Here is a 16,745-nt window from a genome sequence, read left to right on the forward strand (position 1 = left end):
TGGTTGACCATCCACTTTCCTAGGAAAGTTAAGTATAATTCCTATTATGCCCTTAATAAAAATTAGGTCTTTAATGCCTCTTTAATGCTTTTTTAATGCTGAAGGGTCTTTTTGGGAAAAAATAAAAAAGGAGTGATTCCCACCTCATGGGAAAGTAACTTTCCCATGTTTCTCATGGGAAAGACTTTCCCATGAAATGTGGGAATCATATTCCCATGGGAATACAACTTTTCCATCTCTCTCCTTTGAAAACTCCAACCAAACAAGAGGCATTTCATTACTTTTCCGTTGACCACACTTTCCCCCCTCCTTTTCCTGCGAACCAAACGAGCCCATAATGTATTAGAGGCTAAGGTTTGTGAGAAAATCTTGAACTCTTTAATCTTCAATTTTCTATAGTAAAACTTTTAAATCATCTTAGCTCGTGGACGTAGATCAATAGATTGAACCATATAAATATTGTGTGTATTTATTTTTTTCTGCCTGTTGCGATATGAACGAATTGGTTAAATTGGTACTTAGAGTAAATGTTGATTTTAACTTGTACAAAATCTAAACACTCTTTTTTTTCTATATGTGGATGTGTAATAACGATAAAACATTATTGATTGAAATTTCTCTTTAGAAATTTACCAATATCAAAGAGGTTTGCACACAAATTATAAGTAGAAATAATATTTGTCTAGACCCAACAAAAGATAGACAAATCTGAAAAAAACACCTATATATCACCACTCAAAACTCAACACCTAAAAACAATAAACCCAACTAGGTGGATTACATATGATGAGGTCAGGGTTTCTCCGATTTCAGATCTTAACCCTCACCGAACTGGAAAAGGAAAAGAAGACTGCGTCCCCATAGGAGGTATTGTCCGTTTTGGAGCAGGTATGACATAGGTCGGCCTCCCTCATGGTTTGTTCTTTAAAAGACGCTTCCTGATGGAAGGGTAATCGAGCCCTTCATTTAAGGCACAAACATTTCCGTTATTCAGTCGATGTGCGACTAAGTCTGAGACTATTTATTCCCACAACATTAGCTCCTCCAACGGGAAAGTCTGAACCGAGGTCAAGGGCCCCTACTTGGCGCGCCAATGATGTGGTGGGGGTTCTTCCGACCTCAGACCTTAGCCCTCATTAAACTGAAACAGAGAAAGAAGACTGCGTCCCCACAGGAAATATTGTCTGCCTTAGGGTAGGGTACGACACAGGTCGGCCTTCCTCACAGTTTTGCTCTTTAAAAAGCGTCTTCTGAAGGAAAAGTAATCGAGCCCTCCATTTAAGGTACAGATCTTTTTGCCATTCAGTCGATATGGAACTAAGTTCGAGACTCTTTATTTCCACAACATCAACATATATGAAAAACAATATCACCATGATAAAAATCCATGAGCTCCTTCCAAATGGAGTATACCCCAAGTTACTATAATTAAAGGAGCTGGTTGTCAATTATCAGCTACATATCATCAATCATACGAAATATAACACAAAAAATAACTCGCTTTTATGTCGGCATATGTGGCGTGCTAGGCTAGCATCCAATCGGCAACAATTAACAGTTTAACTCTCTTTTTTCATTTTATGACATAGAGAGATGTCAAACCAAATTCCTTGTCTGAAATGGCGAGGCTAGCGGGCTGGTTAAAATGCATAGAGTATGGGAAAAACTATGCCTTTTCTTGCCACTGCTCCCGGTTCCTGGTCGCGCAATACCGCCGCTGCCGACCCTGCACTTGCCTTTCGACGTCGCAGCGGAGAGGGTGGTGGGATGGGCCAAGCCAAGAGGAACGGCAAAGGTTGTGGCATGGGTCATCTTCATCGGCGTCGGTGGTCGCACCGGCGGCAATGGGCGACCGGGAGCCAGTAGCAGCGATGAGAAAGATCAGCTCTAGAAGGAAGGTTTTTTCCCCTTTCTGTCTCTCTCTCTCTCTCATAAAAAAGAGACGATCTTTGGGGTTTTACATGCCAACTAGACGCCATCCTGACATACCACGGACGCGACACATAAGCTTGTCATCCTCTTTTCGTCTTATCATAGCATTACTCGTGAGAAGACTACACCCATCAGGAATGTTCGTTTTATCTATTTATATCCGTTAGAATGTCCCGTCCCGCTCCCGTCGCAGCTAACCCATGCATCTGGCTCTCTCTGAAGGACCATCTCCCATCAAAAGCAAAATCCAGTCTTGGACGCCGCTTGGTGCCGTAGTGGGACCCCTTCGCGGTGGTGCGCGTGGCGGCGACCGAGAGATGTCCCTACCTTTTCCTCCCCCCTCGAGTCCTAGATTTTTACTCGCGTACAAGCTCGCAAGCCGTCCAAACCACGCGCAGAGCCTTACAGGTATATCCGCCTTTAGAAAGAAAAAGAGGCAGGGCACGGACGTAACTTCCGTTGCCTTAAAGTTTAAAACGACCGGCCTTCCCTTCCATGCGTTATGTTAAAAATCTTGTGTGCTGGCTTGCTCTCTTTCTTTCAATCGATTTGGCTGTCGTACCTTCTTGGCCGTATGTCCTGCACCGCCCCCTCTTTCTCTCTCTTCCCTTCGTACTAGACTTGGGCAGCTCATCCTTGCTCATTGCCCATGTGGCTTCTAATCATGCCGATTCTTTGGAGGGACAGAGAAATAAAGAGATGGATGGGCTGATTGAGAGAGAGGGATCGAACTGCTGCTACTGCCGTAGAGTTCTAGCTTTGGAGCGTGAGCTAGCGTAGGCCTGCAATAAACTAGACCAACCGTAAAGAGTGAACACGTTGGCCTGTGAACAAATATAAAATGGAGAGAATGAGAGAGTCCACCGCTTCTGCTATTTTCTGCTCCTCCTGGCTGTTGCTGGGGCTGGCCCGCTGACATTTGAAAAATAGAGAGAAAGAGAGAGAAAGGAGTGAGGAGAGAGAGACGTTAATAGAAGGAGATGGATGGGGTTGTGGGGCGGCGAGGAATAGAAAGCGACGCCACACAGCACATCGGCACGCAAAAATCCTCCCCTTTTTTCGTATGATGGAACCCCCCACCAATTCCTCCGCCCATCCATCGCCCCTCGCAAATGCTAATAAACAAATACAAGAAACCCATCTTTTGGCTGTTCTAATTTGTACAGGCGTAGGTAGTTCCATTTATTATGAGCCGCATTTGAACCGAGAATGAGGGGATATCCCTCCCATTCCCGTTCCTGTCCTGTCAAATGATCTTTTTGACCCCACGAGATGGTATATTTCCTCGCTAATGAAGAGAGGTTGCTTGTGGACCAAAAAAGAGAGAGATCGCTCTCAATTAATAAATAAATGTATTTCATAGATAGGGATAGAATAGACTTGCTTCTTTTCACGACGAATACCATATCATTAGTCTCTCCACTTTTTTACCCACTTTTAAGTATGTGATAAAGAAGCGGTTATGTTACATTGCATTGGCTGCGATATGGCGCGTGCATGGCCACCAATCATCGGGTCAGTACATCCGCACAATCAAATCAAAACAACCGCGTGGGAATCTTAGATGATTTTTTTTTTTTCTATTGCGGACTTCATACCATACAAGTACGAAACATACTTAATAAAATCTAAAAATAAAATATTACAAAGTGCCTGAAGCAACTTTCCTTCCAGATTCACAGAGTGTTGTTTCAATAACTAACCATATAAACAATCACCTAATCTACGGCCTCGTTGGTCTCTCTGAATACATGTTTGGTCTGAAAGATCCCTCCAATTCTATCCGTCACCCATATGCCTTGAATTAAGAGGTGGATTTTAGGAACAAAGGTGTATGTGGATTTGGAGAAGGGAAGTGGGATGGGGGCAATATTGGGAATTTTGGTAGGTTCCATCGTGGCTCTGTTTGAGTCCCTTCTTCCTGTTTAGATTACCTTTGTTGCGACACCCGTCACGACAATAATCTAGAATAATGGTGTCGGAGATTAAATAATTACTGAATCAAGTAATGCCGTCTATTCCAGGAGGGCGTGAGGCAGTGTTTCAGTGGGCTCACGGGGGGAAACATGGGCAGTGAGAAAGCGGGGAGGGCGTTGGGGGGGGGGGGGGGGGGGGATAATTTGGCAACACCGTGGGCGGGGAAAGGCGATGTTTCTTTTGGCCAAGCAATAAAAGGAAAGAGAAAAAAACCGAAAGCTGGAGAGTCGCCGTCCGGACTCTAAAGAAAAAGATGGACAGATTGACAAACGGGCAAGAGAAGGTGAGACTAGAGAGAGAAAGGGAGGGGACGAGTGTTGGAGCTCCCAACAGGACACCGAGCCGAGAGGGCTGCTGCTGGAGCTGGGGATTTTGTTTAGGGAGATGGGTGGGCCGCTGAGATGACCAGGATCTTTAATTTCTGAATGCATGTCTGTGTGTGCCACCACCCTCTCACCCACCCCCCCCACCATTAGTACACCTCAACCCTGTCCTCTTTCGTATAGGCCCGGCCCAAGATAACACTTGTCCCCTAGTCTCTCTCTCCTTTCCCTACCACCAAACCGCAAATCCCTTCTCTCTTTTTATTGTACATGGTCTCCTTGCCCTAGTCCCTCTTCCTTTCTCTCGTCGATCCTGAACTCCGCCTCTGCGTGCTAAAATGGGATGGGTGAGATTGCAAGCTTGTTTTGGGTTCTTGGTCCCCAGAGAAAAGGCCGGTCTGGTTCTCTAATTGGGCTAGTGGTTGCTTTGCAGGAGAATGGTGAGGGGCGAGTAGTGCATACAAGCCAATAGCTGGGTTCTTTCCTTGTGCACGCTTGCACAGGCCTGTGCTTTCCAGTAAGAGGTCGAGGGCTTTACCTGTAGCGTGTTCAGTTCCTTCTCTTTCGATTTCTGATTTTTTTTTCTTTTTTTTCCTTATAAAAGAATTTGTGGCCTGTGTTTGTTGTTAGTCCCAGCCGAGGTGGTGCTGATGGTGATGGGATTCTGGGAGTTGGATGGCCAAGCCTTTTGGAAGCGGAGGCAAGAAAAGCACCAGCACCAGCACCAGCGCATACTATTTCCAGAGCAGCAGCAGCAGCAGCAGGAGCAGAAGAGGCAAGAGAAGCGGCGAGAGGGAGCCGAGAGAGAGGAATCCCACTAGCGGCAAAAACAAAGCTGGACGGAAGACGGAAGAGGGCGGCCGAGGATCTGGATCCCCGGAGGACTCCGTACCACCCAATTCCGAACCCAAGAGAAAGCGAGAGAGAAGAAGAGGAAACAGGGCAACCACAAGAAGAAGTACAGCAACCCCAAGGCTTCCAGCTTCATCCCCTCCACCGTCACTGGAACCCACCACCCGGGGGCCGCTCCTATTTTCCGTCCCCTTCCTCCTCCTCCTCCTCGCCTGCCACGGCTTCCTCCTCCGACTATGCCCGTCTGTCCGACCGGATGGCCGAGGCGCGTGTCCATGGCTACGGCCACCAGCAGCAGCACCAGCGGCCGAGGTTCGGCGGAGGGCTGAGGGGCGCCGGGGAGATCGTGGAGGTCCAGGGGGGCCACATTGTGCGGTCCACCGGGCGCAAGGACCGGCACAGCAAGGTGTGCACCGCCAAGGGCACCCGAGACCGCCGCGTCCGCCTCTCCGCCCATACCGCCATCCAGTTCTACGACGTCCAGGACCGCCTTGGCTACGACCGCCCCAGCAAGGCCGTCGACTGGCTCATCAAGAACGCCAAGGCCGCCATCGACGAGCTCACCGAGCTCCCTGGCCGGTACCCGACCGCCTCCGCCTTCAACCCTCCATCCGCCTCGAATCCTCAGGAAACCCAGGCTGCCGCCGCCGCGGACAACCAGCCCGGTGGAGATTCTGGCAACACGCCAATTCCAGTTGCTGAACCGGTTGCTTCTGCAGCCTTTGGCTTTGGTGGTGGCAGCGGCAGTGCTAGTTTTCTCCCGCCGTCTCTGGATTCTGATGCTATAGCCGACACCATCAAGTCCTTCTTCCCAATGGCCGCCCCCGCCGCCACCGCGCCCTCTTCAAGTCCTCCAATCGGCTTTCAGAATTACCCGCCAGACCTCTCGTCGCACACTAGCAGCCAGGACCTCCGCCTCTCTCTCCAATCCTTCCAAGACCCAATCTTTCACAACCCCGACCCTAGCCACCGCCACCACCCCCACAGCCGACACCACCACCAGGACCCCACTCCTTCCACTCAGCACGCCCTTTTCTCCGGCTCCGCCCATTTGGCCTTTGACACGGCCTCCGCCGGCTGGTCCGAGCAGAGCCAGAGGATGGTACCGTGGAATGTGGCGGAGACCGGCGGCGGCGGCGGCGGCGGGGGATACGAGTTCAACGTGCTGCCGCCAGCACCGCCGCAGGCTGTGCCGCTGCACCCGGTGCTTGGCCAAAGCCAGTTTTTCACTCAGAGGGAACCCCTTCAGTCCAGTAGCCCGCCCACCATTCGTGCTTGGGCGGACCCCATTTCTTCGACAACCGACCACCAGATGCACCCTGCGCTCCGTCCCTCGGTGTCGTCAATTGGCTTCGCATCTGGTGCCGGCTTCTCGGGGTTTCGCATTCCGGCACGGATTCAGGGCGAAGAGGAGCACGACGGAATCTCCGACAAGCCGCCCTCTGCTTCCTCTGCTTCTCACCATTGATGGAGCGGAAGAAGAGAACTGACAACCACCAAATCCCACCTCCCCTGGTAATTTACCCTCTACTCCCTCTATAAACTTCAACTGTTGCTTATCTCATTAGCATTCACCCTGAAAAAAATGCCAACTTTTTTGTTCCCTGGTAGGATTGCGTGGTTTTGTCGAGGAAGGTGATGGAAGTTAAGGAAACAATATTTCTGCTGATACGTATGAAGCCATTTCTTTTGATTCTCTGGTTGGTCGGTTCCTCTCTTCTCTCCTTCTCTTGGTTTTGTTTCAATGGGCTTCAGCGGCCCTTCGTTCGTTTGCCATGGTTGGTCTTGGTTGCTGTTGTAGTAGTTTGTTATATTTGCTTCATGTTGCCGCTGCTCCTGCTCCTTGTGCTCGTGACGGTCTACCCTTCTAGCTGTCGTCAAAAGGGAGAGGGCTCCCTGGATTCTGGTCACCCGGAAATGCCTTTAGTGAGTGGTTCTGTGTTGAATTCAATAGATGGTTAAGTGTTCCACGATGACTGCGCAATCGAGTGGAGCAAAAACTCTTATTGAGCTTTTGACATAGAAGCTCAGATGTTGTTTTCATACCGATAAGGAGATGGAGGCTGCTTTGCTTTGATTGGAAACGAATGGTCCCTTTCCCACTTCCTTGGCTATATTATGTTTCGTGTTGGTGTTAAAAAGAGAAGCCACGGCACTGATGTTGCTTCCACTTTTTCAAAAACCTAAAGTAGATGGATTTAGTATACACTTTCATGATTGCACATTGCCATCCCATTTGAAAATGCTGAACATAGGCCTTTTACCATTTGAAAACTTTCATGGTCATACCTGCTTTCATAGCTCGGCCGCTTATATTATTTCTCATTAGCCAAACTTCCAGTTTGAGCAGCAAAAAGAGACATTATATCCTAGATTGCATGCATCATGTAGTCACACTCAGATGGCATAAAGATACAACTGAGATAAAGTTTATAGAAACAAGCGGCTATAATTGACTGCGTGGGCTCTTTGCCTACAGTATGTGGCATGATATCTCCATAAAAAAAAAAAAAAAAAGCCACAAACACTACCAGATTACTTGGGGCCCTTTCACTGCGACTGTTAAAACGTTGTTTTCAGAAGAATGGCTTTATGATTTTGAGTCTCTTTCCCCGTATGACAGATTCCTTGATTGCATTATTTTTCTTTATTTGTTGATCGGCTTTTCCTATGTCTCTCTTGTCTGTACTATCTCGCTCTTCGGAATGCTGCTTTTGGTGGGGAAACCTTATTGAGGACTTCTCTTTGGAGGGAATCTGCTTCCAGTCTTTGGATAAAATCCTTTTGCCTTTGTTTCCTCTTGATTATATAGAACTAGCTCGAACCCACTTGCATATTCCTACAATAATACTTCTCAATTATGAAGCATGAAAAGGAAACAACCAATTTAAAATTGGCCTCGATAATTCCTAGTTTACAGTGTGAAGATCTCTCGCATTGAATTATTCAATTTTATATTCTTGAGGGAATTATGATGTGAAAGGGGCCCATAAGTGATCTGAAAGTACCTCTCCTTGTTCTTTCATTTTTAGTATGAAAAGACAAGCAGAATCTTTGTGCTATTCTTCTTGTCTTCCTGAAAATTAAGCAAAACAGCTTGTTTGAACCGGAGGGCCCTCTAAAGCCATTCAAGATCTAACTTCAGCCCAATGCCTTGCTAGGCCAATACAGAAAGCGTGCAATTCCTCATGCACAAACAAGAAGAAGACCCATCCCTTCATGGCTTTATCACATGAGACGCCTCGTGAGCGGATTTGTCTTGGATGCAGTCGACACCCAGGATGAGATGGCACCAGCTCATGCACGGTGTAACTGCATTGCCAGATGATTAAAAGCAAGAATCCTTAGGGAGGTATACATAGGCTTTTTTTTTGTGTGTGTGATGATAAGGGATGCTGGAAGAGCAGCCACCCGGCTTTATTAAAGATCAAATACCATGAGAAATTACAAAAAATTTAGCAGAGAGATACGAGGGGGGGAGGGGGTAGAGATACAAAGTCAGAGAAATACAACAGGAAGAAAGAAGCAATACTGAGAGGCAAAAGCAACAAAACAGACTCTTTAAGCAAACGCTGTGCTAAGCCTGAAAAAATTGGAAAACTCCCCATTTCAAGTGAAGCAGAATGAATCCCTCAAACAAGGTATGAGTAGGCTGGTGATCTCCGCTGGATCTCTGAACGCAAGGCTGGACTGATTTCCACCCACCATCAATGCACGGTTAAGCACAAAACAAACAAATGTATCCATTCCAAGTTGAGATTTACACTTTCCATCTTGTTATATGCTCGTTACGATGTTGGACGAGAACTTGAATACTTCTTAATAGTTCTGAATGAGCTACCCCACCGGCAAAATACGTAAATGGTGTTCGTCCTCTGGAGCATAATGATGGCATCCGCCGATGCTGCGGTTTTAAAAAAGTGGCACAACATGTCCAACATCGGATCTAAGGTTTGTGAATTACCTTTGGGTCTCGTGGCATGAAGAAGACATCAGTATATAAGAATGCGGTCGGTTAACATTCCACATGCGGACGAATTCCGTATCCTTGCCCCAAGCAACAAAACACACAGAAAAACCGATGAAGCATTAAGAATGATTACAAATGGACACTAGTTTAAAGGGTTTTTGTTCCACAACAGCCAGGGCCAGAAAAGAGCATGTCGAGTCCCAGTCAGCCAGGTGGCCATGCAAATCTTGGTGAAAGAACCTAGCAGGAACAAGAAGGCCCACTCCTTGGACAGCCAATCTACAACGTTTCTTCACATGAAAGCACATGCATTTATATACTCAATAATTTTTACAGCATCAATGGCAAGTGGCCTCTTTTATTCTGCATAATCAATGATTTAAAAAAGAAAAAAACAACAGAAAATTATCACTCACACCATCACTTTTATATAGATATATGTCTGAATGTTCTCACTTCTGCAAACAATGAATTGGTTTCATCCGGCACATAATCTCAAGCTAGACTCAGGCAGTAATGTCACTTGTCTGTGTAGGAAGCTGCTGCTCCTCCTTCATCTTTGGATTCTTGGTTTTTTGATGAGAAGTTGCAGCCTTGGCAATTTGCTCTCGGCTAACCATTTTCCCATCATTTGACTGAGATGATCTCTTTGTAGAGCCTTTCCCATCAGTCGCTGCAGGTTTAACTGAATCTGATGCTGTCTCGGCTGACGGATTTGTATTCTTGCCAACTTTGCTTGTTGCCTTGGTCTGGGCTTGCTTGGGGATCACAGTGGGCAGCCTGGTTTCCCATGGACGACCTGCAATCCACCGATCCATCCAACTCCACCTCCAATTACCCTTCCCACATTCATAAACAAAAGGCCCCTGGTTCAAGCCAGGGTTGGCCCTCCACTACAGGCAGAAGCAACAATACATGAGTCCCATGGCAAGTCTGTATTAATTACATGCTTAAGATATCTAGCCAGTTCTTCAAACCTGACCTGATGTGAAAATGCGTATGCCATGGCTCGTTCACGCTTGATTGCTGCTTCTTCTCTTTGTTGTATCCTGGCAAGTATTTCCTCCATCGTTTCAGAGCCTCCACACCATTCCACCTGTTTGAAAATCAAAGGTCAGGACCAGGCTCTAAATGAACGGGAAGCAGGTATAATTTGTTGGTTCCTGACTCAACCATGTGGAAATGTACCTAATCAGCCCAAATTGATAAAAATTCATCACGTGTGCAAGAGATACGATACGACGTCTTAAATGTTTTGGTGCCCCCATAAGTGCTCAATTTTCTAGCTCTAGCCCTACATGGAAGACTAAGAGGTGACTTGTATTTTATCAAAATGAGTACTGTTAAGGCCATTGACATGCAAAACAAATAAACAATCTTCAGCGCATAATCCTTAAGCCGGTCATCTAACATGAAGGCTCTTTACCAGTATTAGATTATGTTCTATCAAACAAAATTAACAACCATCTAAAACCAGTAAACCATGAAAATGCCGCTGCACTCATTACAAAACCAAAATCAACTGATGTCCCATTATGACTATTTCAGAAAGCCACTATTGTCATACCACATGCATTAAGCTATGACTAAGGTTTTGCAATGTTACGTCGTAAGTTCTAATAGAACAGATTGAGTTCAGACCTGTTAAAAACAAGTAACATGATAGACACCACTTACCTCTAAGTCATGAATCTTAGCCTCAAGCTTCAATTGATTGTCTTGTTTCTTCTGCCTAATGTGGCCTTCAGTTACCATACAAATACGGCGAGCTCCAATTTGTGCTTGTATTTTGCTCCAAGATTGGATATAACTCAAAGTGCTCGATGTCTGCTTCTTAACAGAATGGCCTTGGGCAAGGACTTGTAGTCTTTCTGTCCCTTTCAAAGAACAAAGGTTTTTCCTAGCCTGCATACATACTATTCTATCAATCTGCAGATCACCATGGCAGTTACCTGCCGTGACAGATCAATACAGTTTCATGACAAAGAATCTGTGTTTGGATATGAAATAGATTAGTAGGAAAGCCAATTAACAAAAGTAATCATAAGAAAAAAAAAAGTCCATTACTACGGCTCAATACATAATTGGAGGTGGGCAATTTGTGGGAGGAGAAAGAAAAGGACATCAGATATTTATTATACAAAGCTACTGAGCATTAGACACCATAGTGTTCCCTTCACTAACAAGGAGTTGGTCACTACAAAACTGTGAAAATTGCATATAATTATATTCATTGCAAATGCTGAAGATCTCAACATGTCATAATGAGGTTCACAAATAACACACAAACAAAAAATTGCATTTTGAGGAGTTAAAAGATGCCATGCTAAAATGCAAAAAATCCACCAATAAAAGGCAAGTCACATAATACTACCGTACATGGATCTGTGACATATCCCCTCAATGGATCACCAGTAGAGATATTTCCAGATAAAATAAGAGAGATGGTAGTATGAATCTTGATAAGGAATTCTGGACATTGTTATATAGATTGGATATAGTAAATATGGGAAGAAGCGGTAACAGTAGTGGCAATCAATCATATTGTGCTCTCCCAACTTAAGGAAAAACTCAACATGGATACTAGCATAGCACTTCAATTATCATGATATTCCAAAGTCGTGGTATTAGATGTTACACTAGCATAATCGATAAGGTAATGGAGTCAGACAACCTCTTTAGCAGCATGAGATTTAGCACTGATACATTTCCATGGCAGTTAAGCAACACAATAACGTATTTCTTTCTTTTCAAGAAGATGAGGGAATCTCCAGCTGACATATAGAAGCCAGAAGTGAAGAGTTGATTACAACATTCCCTAGCCAAATAAAGTAATTGTAGCCTAGGAGTGAGGTGGACAAGGACAAGAAAGCAAATGATGGTACTATGGAGGCACTAATCAAAGCATAGGATGATCATGAAAGTAATTAATTGAGGGAAAATGAAAATGGTAATTAGATGAATGGCAGTCTGATATTTTACAGTCACACCCTATACATCTACAGTGTTTTATAATGGCAAAGAGTTAGGATCCGGCCATGCGTGGCAGTTGGATATCATGACACTTTTTTAATATAATTTCTGGCATCTCTCATTCATTCATCCACACATCCATAAATACCACCAGACACATGGCTTATATATTATTCCTTCGAGAATTACTTGCCTGCAAATATCTTACTGTGCGGAGTGTCTCTCTTTGTTGATGCTTCTCAAGGATCAGCCTTTCTAATGGATGAGCCTACCACAGGCATCCCTCAAATGCTCCCTCATCTTGATTAAAGCATGCACATGGCACATGCCACAATAGTAGCTCTTTAATGCAAATCCACTCATATTCGTGTCAACATGGCATGATACTTTTCTTTAGCCCTGAGATGACAGGTTTCCATAATCCCTTTTTCACTTCTCAACCCTTTTTTCGCAGACCAACAAAACAAAAACTCTATACTTAAGCAACCTGCCCCCACCTTACCCCTTTTTCATAATTTACAGCACAATCTGATGTGCAAAAAGGCATGAAGTAGGTAATACAGCTTAAAAAGTTTTCATGAAACAATTTTACAGGTAACAGTTGATTGCATGGATGCAGCAGAACTATAATTAAGATAAAAATCATGCTCCACAGTGAATTGAAAAAGAAACTCATATCAAATTGAATGACTTCGTGCTATGCATATAATCTAAACGTAAACATTTGCGGAAGAAAGACATGGAAGGGCATATAGCATAAAATGTTTTCATATATACCCTGAAGCCTCGAAATGCAGTTTGAATCTGAATGGCTGCTAAGTCCTCAATACTCATGCTACCACAACCATTATATAATTTTTTAGACTTTCTGTGAGATTGATTTCTCCACTTGAACCCATTTGATTGTTGACAAGAAGTGCCCTGTTCCGAGGCAGGATTTGTGTGAATCATGAATACGTTGACATGCAAGAAACAATTGCTGATTGACATGAATAAGCAGAAGGCGAATATTACAGAACCAACATCAACATCAACCAGTACATCAAACAATAGCAATTTAAAACCATCTTCCATATCCATATTATGAACAAATATACTAAGTCATACATCTAGCCATATGGCGTTTTGATTAGATAAAAGAACAAGTACTGGTGAGCAATTTATTTGTTAAGTGGGTTCATTTATTCTTACTAAGCCTCATCCTTTAGGGGAACAATTGGTAATAGTAGATAAGACTCCTGCTCCGATATTGTTACCATTCCCTAGATTTATCTGTCCCAGTTGCTTTGCTTCTACAGCTACAGCATGAACTTTTTAGTTTTAACAAATGGCATTTTTATGTCATCTTCTTTCTTTCTTTTCTTGTTTACTCGCTTGTGTATGAGGTATTCTATTTTTTCATGCATAATGAAGTTAACAGACTTATTTCAATTTTCTTTATAACATCTCCCTAAACCTTGCAGCTAGCTCAAGTTTAATAATTCTACATCATAAATTCAACTTTCCAATTCATCTTTTCTTCTTTTCCAGTAAAACATGAAACCCTATTTGATTGTTTCTATAATTTGTGAATGGTCAATGATATTTGACCTCTTATCTTGACAAAAAAACTTTCAAAGCAACAGCATGTCCCTGTATCGATCTTGAACTCTGAATTAGCTAGCATGTCGAGATAGATACCGTAAGTCAAATCCCATTACTGTAATTCTTATCTATTTTTAAATGTTGATGTTACCCCATTATGGTCTATAAGCCCCACCTTCAACCTAGTATGGAACAGACCATGGTTCATCCCCAACTCTGCAACCAATCAATCTTCGCATGTTTCTGTTAAGCAACAAAGAACAGATAAGTAAAAAGTTGAGACCTGCTGGACCCTTCAAACATAATTTAAGTGTTTTTACATATCAAGCCCTCTATCCCTTGCATACTGAAGTATGAAGCAACACATCTAATAGCCTATCAGAGAAGATTGGAAGATAGTTTTACGCTATGTACTTTTGTACTACATATTCACCTTTACGGGTTTTAAAACTACACCATAACAGGATGGAGTGAAAATACACACACAAAAAAAAATCAGGTACGTAGTTTTGGATTCTCCAAATGATGCTGAAACCATTTCTTGTTACATGTTAATGCAAGACAGCAAATCAGTTAGAGTGTCATTCATTTTTCAAATTTATTAAGCACTAATCTGTGTTTTTGACACCACTTTAAATATGAAGTTGTCTGTCTAGGCACAGAGGCATCAACTATGACGCTTTAGGAGCATTAGGGCTTTACTAAAATGCCATGTGTTTATGTACCTAGATTATGAAGGTGCCCATGCGGGCCCAAACCAATGCCATAGAGTTTGATCCTTGTAGTATTCATGACTGCATCTCTCCTTGACACATCCAACTCCCTCATTAGTTAAGCATAATCTATGATCATCAGATTGCATTACCAACTACAGCTCTACAAGCAAAACATATGTTAAATGCTCAACTTTCAATTCAATTATTATATGCTAATTTCAAGTTTCCGTAGAAGTCGATATCTAGCACTTCACTATTGCTAACATTACTTCATATTTCCTAGACATTCCAACTTCCAGGATATTTTGAGAATCTCGATATACTCCTCCATATGCATGCACCCTCTACTCATTCAAGCTATAGAAAGTTAGAGCATGGTCAAAATAAGAAGCAGATAACCAATCAAATAAGTTAATGTTTTACCTTCACTTGCTTTGACTGATCTTGCTTCGTTTTCTTCCGGCAAATAATTGTTTTAAACCAATCTCCAGAACCCATTCTCCTAATGTGCAATTCACTTAATGTCAGACATAAAACACAAAACTTATGTTAATGTAACCTTGATAACAAAATGACAAATGAATCATCATGCAAACGAATTATTACAGGCCATATAACCCTATTGTGATAGAATGTAGAGATGGTGTAAGAGGTGAAAGTATGCTAGATACAGAATTGAGAGTGCTAGATGTTCAGCTGAGGTGATTTATTTAAACAAGGTATATGTGATATGTGACATGCAGATTTAAAAACTAACTGGCTTCTAATGTAATGAACTCCTGGTGAAATATTGTTGAGTTACAGCCTGTAAAAACAAGCTATTAGATCCACAATGCCCCAGTCTTGATGAATAGCTTACAATTAAAATCCTCTAAGCCTTACTGAGGATTTGACTCAAAACAACAATCATTCTACCCTCTACATGTCTCAAATCCTATTGAACTGTTTTGATATTCATATGATCGAAGATTCATAAGTAAAAGAGCATTAGAAAGTTGAAACACCCATCCATAACATTTCCTGATCATTTATTTTTTATCAGCCGAATATTGCCAAAAAATACATCAGTTAATCACATTCCTTTCAATTATTCATGAATTTAAGGTCTGTTGATGCATAATCCAACCACTTTTGTCCAACCAAATTAAATAGCTACTAAATAATGACAATCACGAACTCAAATATCCAATATGGGATCTGCTCAATCCACACTGGCAGAAAGTTATTAATTAACGAAACTCCAGACAGAACAATAATTAATTTCAGAAGAAAAGTTCACGGTATAACAATCTCTGAGAAACTCAGATCCCATTTCCCGCACCAAAGTAATTTCATCAAAAGTCTACAACGTATAAGCAAACCATGAAGCATGTCCAAATTGAAAGCATATCACGGCTCGGTTTGCAAAACAGCCCACCAGATCATAAGAACCATACATGACAAGGACTAATGAAGCCCTGAAACACGAGAACTAATCTAGCCTGTCAATCGAAGCACATACAAACAAACCCACGAGTCCCCACTAACCTCTGCTTGGAACACTCCGGCGAAAATCTACAAAAACGTCGTGTGCATCAACTCCGCTGCAGAATAAGAAACGGAAGCGGCGACAGCGCCCGAGACGAAGGCCTGTAAAGACGGAGGAAAAGAGGCTAATGGTGGTGTGGGGCTTTCAAAGGAGGAGAAGTGGGTGTGGAGGAAGACAGAAGCCACCCGGACGAAGCAATGTGGATTGGTAGTCAGAGAGAAAGATGCGGGTGGGGACGATATCTATTGCCGTCGCCCTTTTCACTTTTATTTCAGCCTTCGAGCTTGGTTTTTTCACTCGGTCTCTTCGATCTCTTTTTCTCTCCAAAGGATCCAAAGGAGTATGGTGAGTGATGCAGTAGTCTTCTTTTCATCTTTTTCTTTTCTTTTCTTTTCTTTTTTTTTCTTTTCTTTTCTTATAATAAATGCAGCATTCTATATAGCTCTAACTTAAGTAGTGATGCAGTAGTCTTTGAGGCCAACTATATGTATTGAGAGGTCAACATAATGGCTGACTGAATGACAACACATACGGCTAACCACTCGGGAGGCATCTTATGGGCAGAAGAGCAGACAATGCCCCGAGCACTTCATAATTTATTATTTGCTGACTTCATTGGATCTATTCATACTCGTAGTGTATGAAATATTCGCTTTAACGCGAAAAAAAAAAAAAATCTAAAGGAGAAGAGAAGATATCAAATTTGAGTACAGCCGAAGCCTCTCCAATCAGAAAGGCGTGGTCGCTGCCAGGTTCCGACCCCAAAACAGCGACCGGGGAACCAACGTGAAGGGATTTGAACATCTGATGCCGATCCATGGGGCCGCATGGTCTCTTTTTTGTTTTTATAGGCTTGTAAGACAATCTGAAGCCGATCCTGCCTCAATAGT

At 43.2% G+C, this 16,745-nt stretch overlaps 2 protein-coding genes across 13 annotated transcripts; one reads left to right on the forward strand and one right to left on the reverse strand.

Moving 5' to 3' along the window:
- Nucleotides 1-4,100: 4,100 nt before the first annotated feature.
- LOC103703352 (transcription factor PCF5-like) lies at nucleotides 4,101-7,186 on the forward strand. 8 transcript variants are annotated; one of them, XM_039130322.1, is made up of 4 exons: nucleotides 4,101-4,579; nucleotides 4,666-4,772; nucleotides 4,863-6,599; nucleotides 6,696-7,186. In XM_039130322.1, exon 3 carries the CDS (start codon nucleotides 5,341-5,343, stop codon nucleotides 6,550-6,552), a length of 1,212 nt encoding a protein of 403 aa, XP_038986250.1. In that variant the 5' UTR covers nucleotides 4,101-4,579; nucleotides 4,666-4,772; nucleotides 4,863-5,340; the 3' UTR covers nucleotides 6,553-6,599; nucleotides 6,696-7,186. The 8 variants fall into 8 exon arrangements, with proteins under 8 accessions (XP_038986250.1, XP_026659949.1, XP_008784441.1 ...); XM_026804148.2 differs by having other exon boundaries at nucleotides 4,666-4,756; nucleotides 4,837-6,599; XM_008786219.4 differs by having other exon boundaries at nucleotides 4,666-4,756.
- Nucleotides 7,187-9,345: 2,159 nt separating this feature from the next.
- Nucleotides 9,346-16,208, reverse strand: LOC103703212 (protein IQ-DOMAIN 1-like). Of its 5 annotated transcripts, none has more exons than XM_039130325.1 (6): nucleotides 15,855-16,208; nucleotides 14,751-14,844; nucleotides 12,805-12,948; nucleotides 10,732-10,983; nucleotides 10,037-10,150; nucleotides 9,346-9,947 (listed from the first exon to the last, which is right to left on the reverse strand). In XM_039130325.1, exons 2-6 carry the CDS (start codon nucleotides 14,823-14,825, stop codon nucleotides 9,561-9,563), a joined length of 972 nt encoding a protein of 323 aa, XP_038986253.1. In that variant the 5' UTR covers nucleotides 14,826-14,844; nucleotides 15,855-16,208; the 3' UTR covers nucleotides 9,346-9,560. The 5 variants fall into 5 exon arrangements, with proteins under 5 accessions (XP_038986253.1, XP_038986252.1, XP_008784249.2 ...); XM_039130324.1 differs by having other exon boundaries at nucleotides 14,751-14,829; nucleotides 15,855-16,206; XM_008786027.4 differs by having other exon boundaries at nucleotides 10,732-10,959; nucleotides 14,751-14,829; nucleotides 15,855-16,200.
- Nucleotides 16,209-16,745: the final 537 nt, after the last annotated feature.

Source organism: Phoenix dactylifera, chromosome 9 (assembly GCF_009389715.1).
Source record: "Phoenix dactylifera cultivar Barhee BC4 chromosome 9, palm_55x_up_171113_PBpolish2nd_filt_p, whole genome shotgun sequence".
Taxonomy (NCBI): Eukaryota; Viridiplantae; Streptophyta; class Magnoliopsida; order Arecales; family Arecaceae; genus Phoenix; species Phoenix dactylifera.

What these genes read in the sequence shown, in the direction of transcription:
- LOC103703352 (XM_039130321.1), top strand. Translation starts at nt 5,341, where the DNA reads ATGGCCGAGGCGCGTGTCCATGGCTACGGCCACCAGCAGCAGCACCAG.
- LOC103703212 (XM_039130325.1), bottom strand. Translation starts at nt 14,825, where the DNA reads ATGGGTTCTGGAGATTGGTTTAAAACAATTATTTGCCGGAAGAAAACG. An exon ending in ATCAGTCAAAGCAAGTGAAG is followed by an intron (nt 12,949 to 14,750) that starts GTAAAACATTAA and finishes GCCTCGGAACAG; the next exon opens with GGCACTTCTTGTCAACAATC. An exon ending in CTAAGATTCATGACTTAGAG is followed by an intron (nt 10,151 to 10,731) that starts GTAAGTGGTGTC and finishes ATTTTCAAACAG; the next exon opens with GTGGAATGGTGTGGAGGCTC.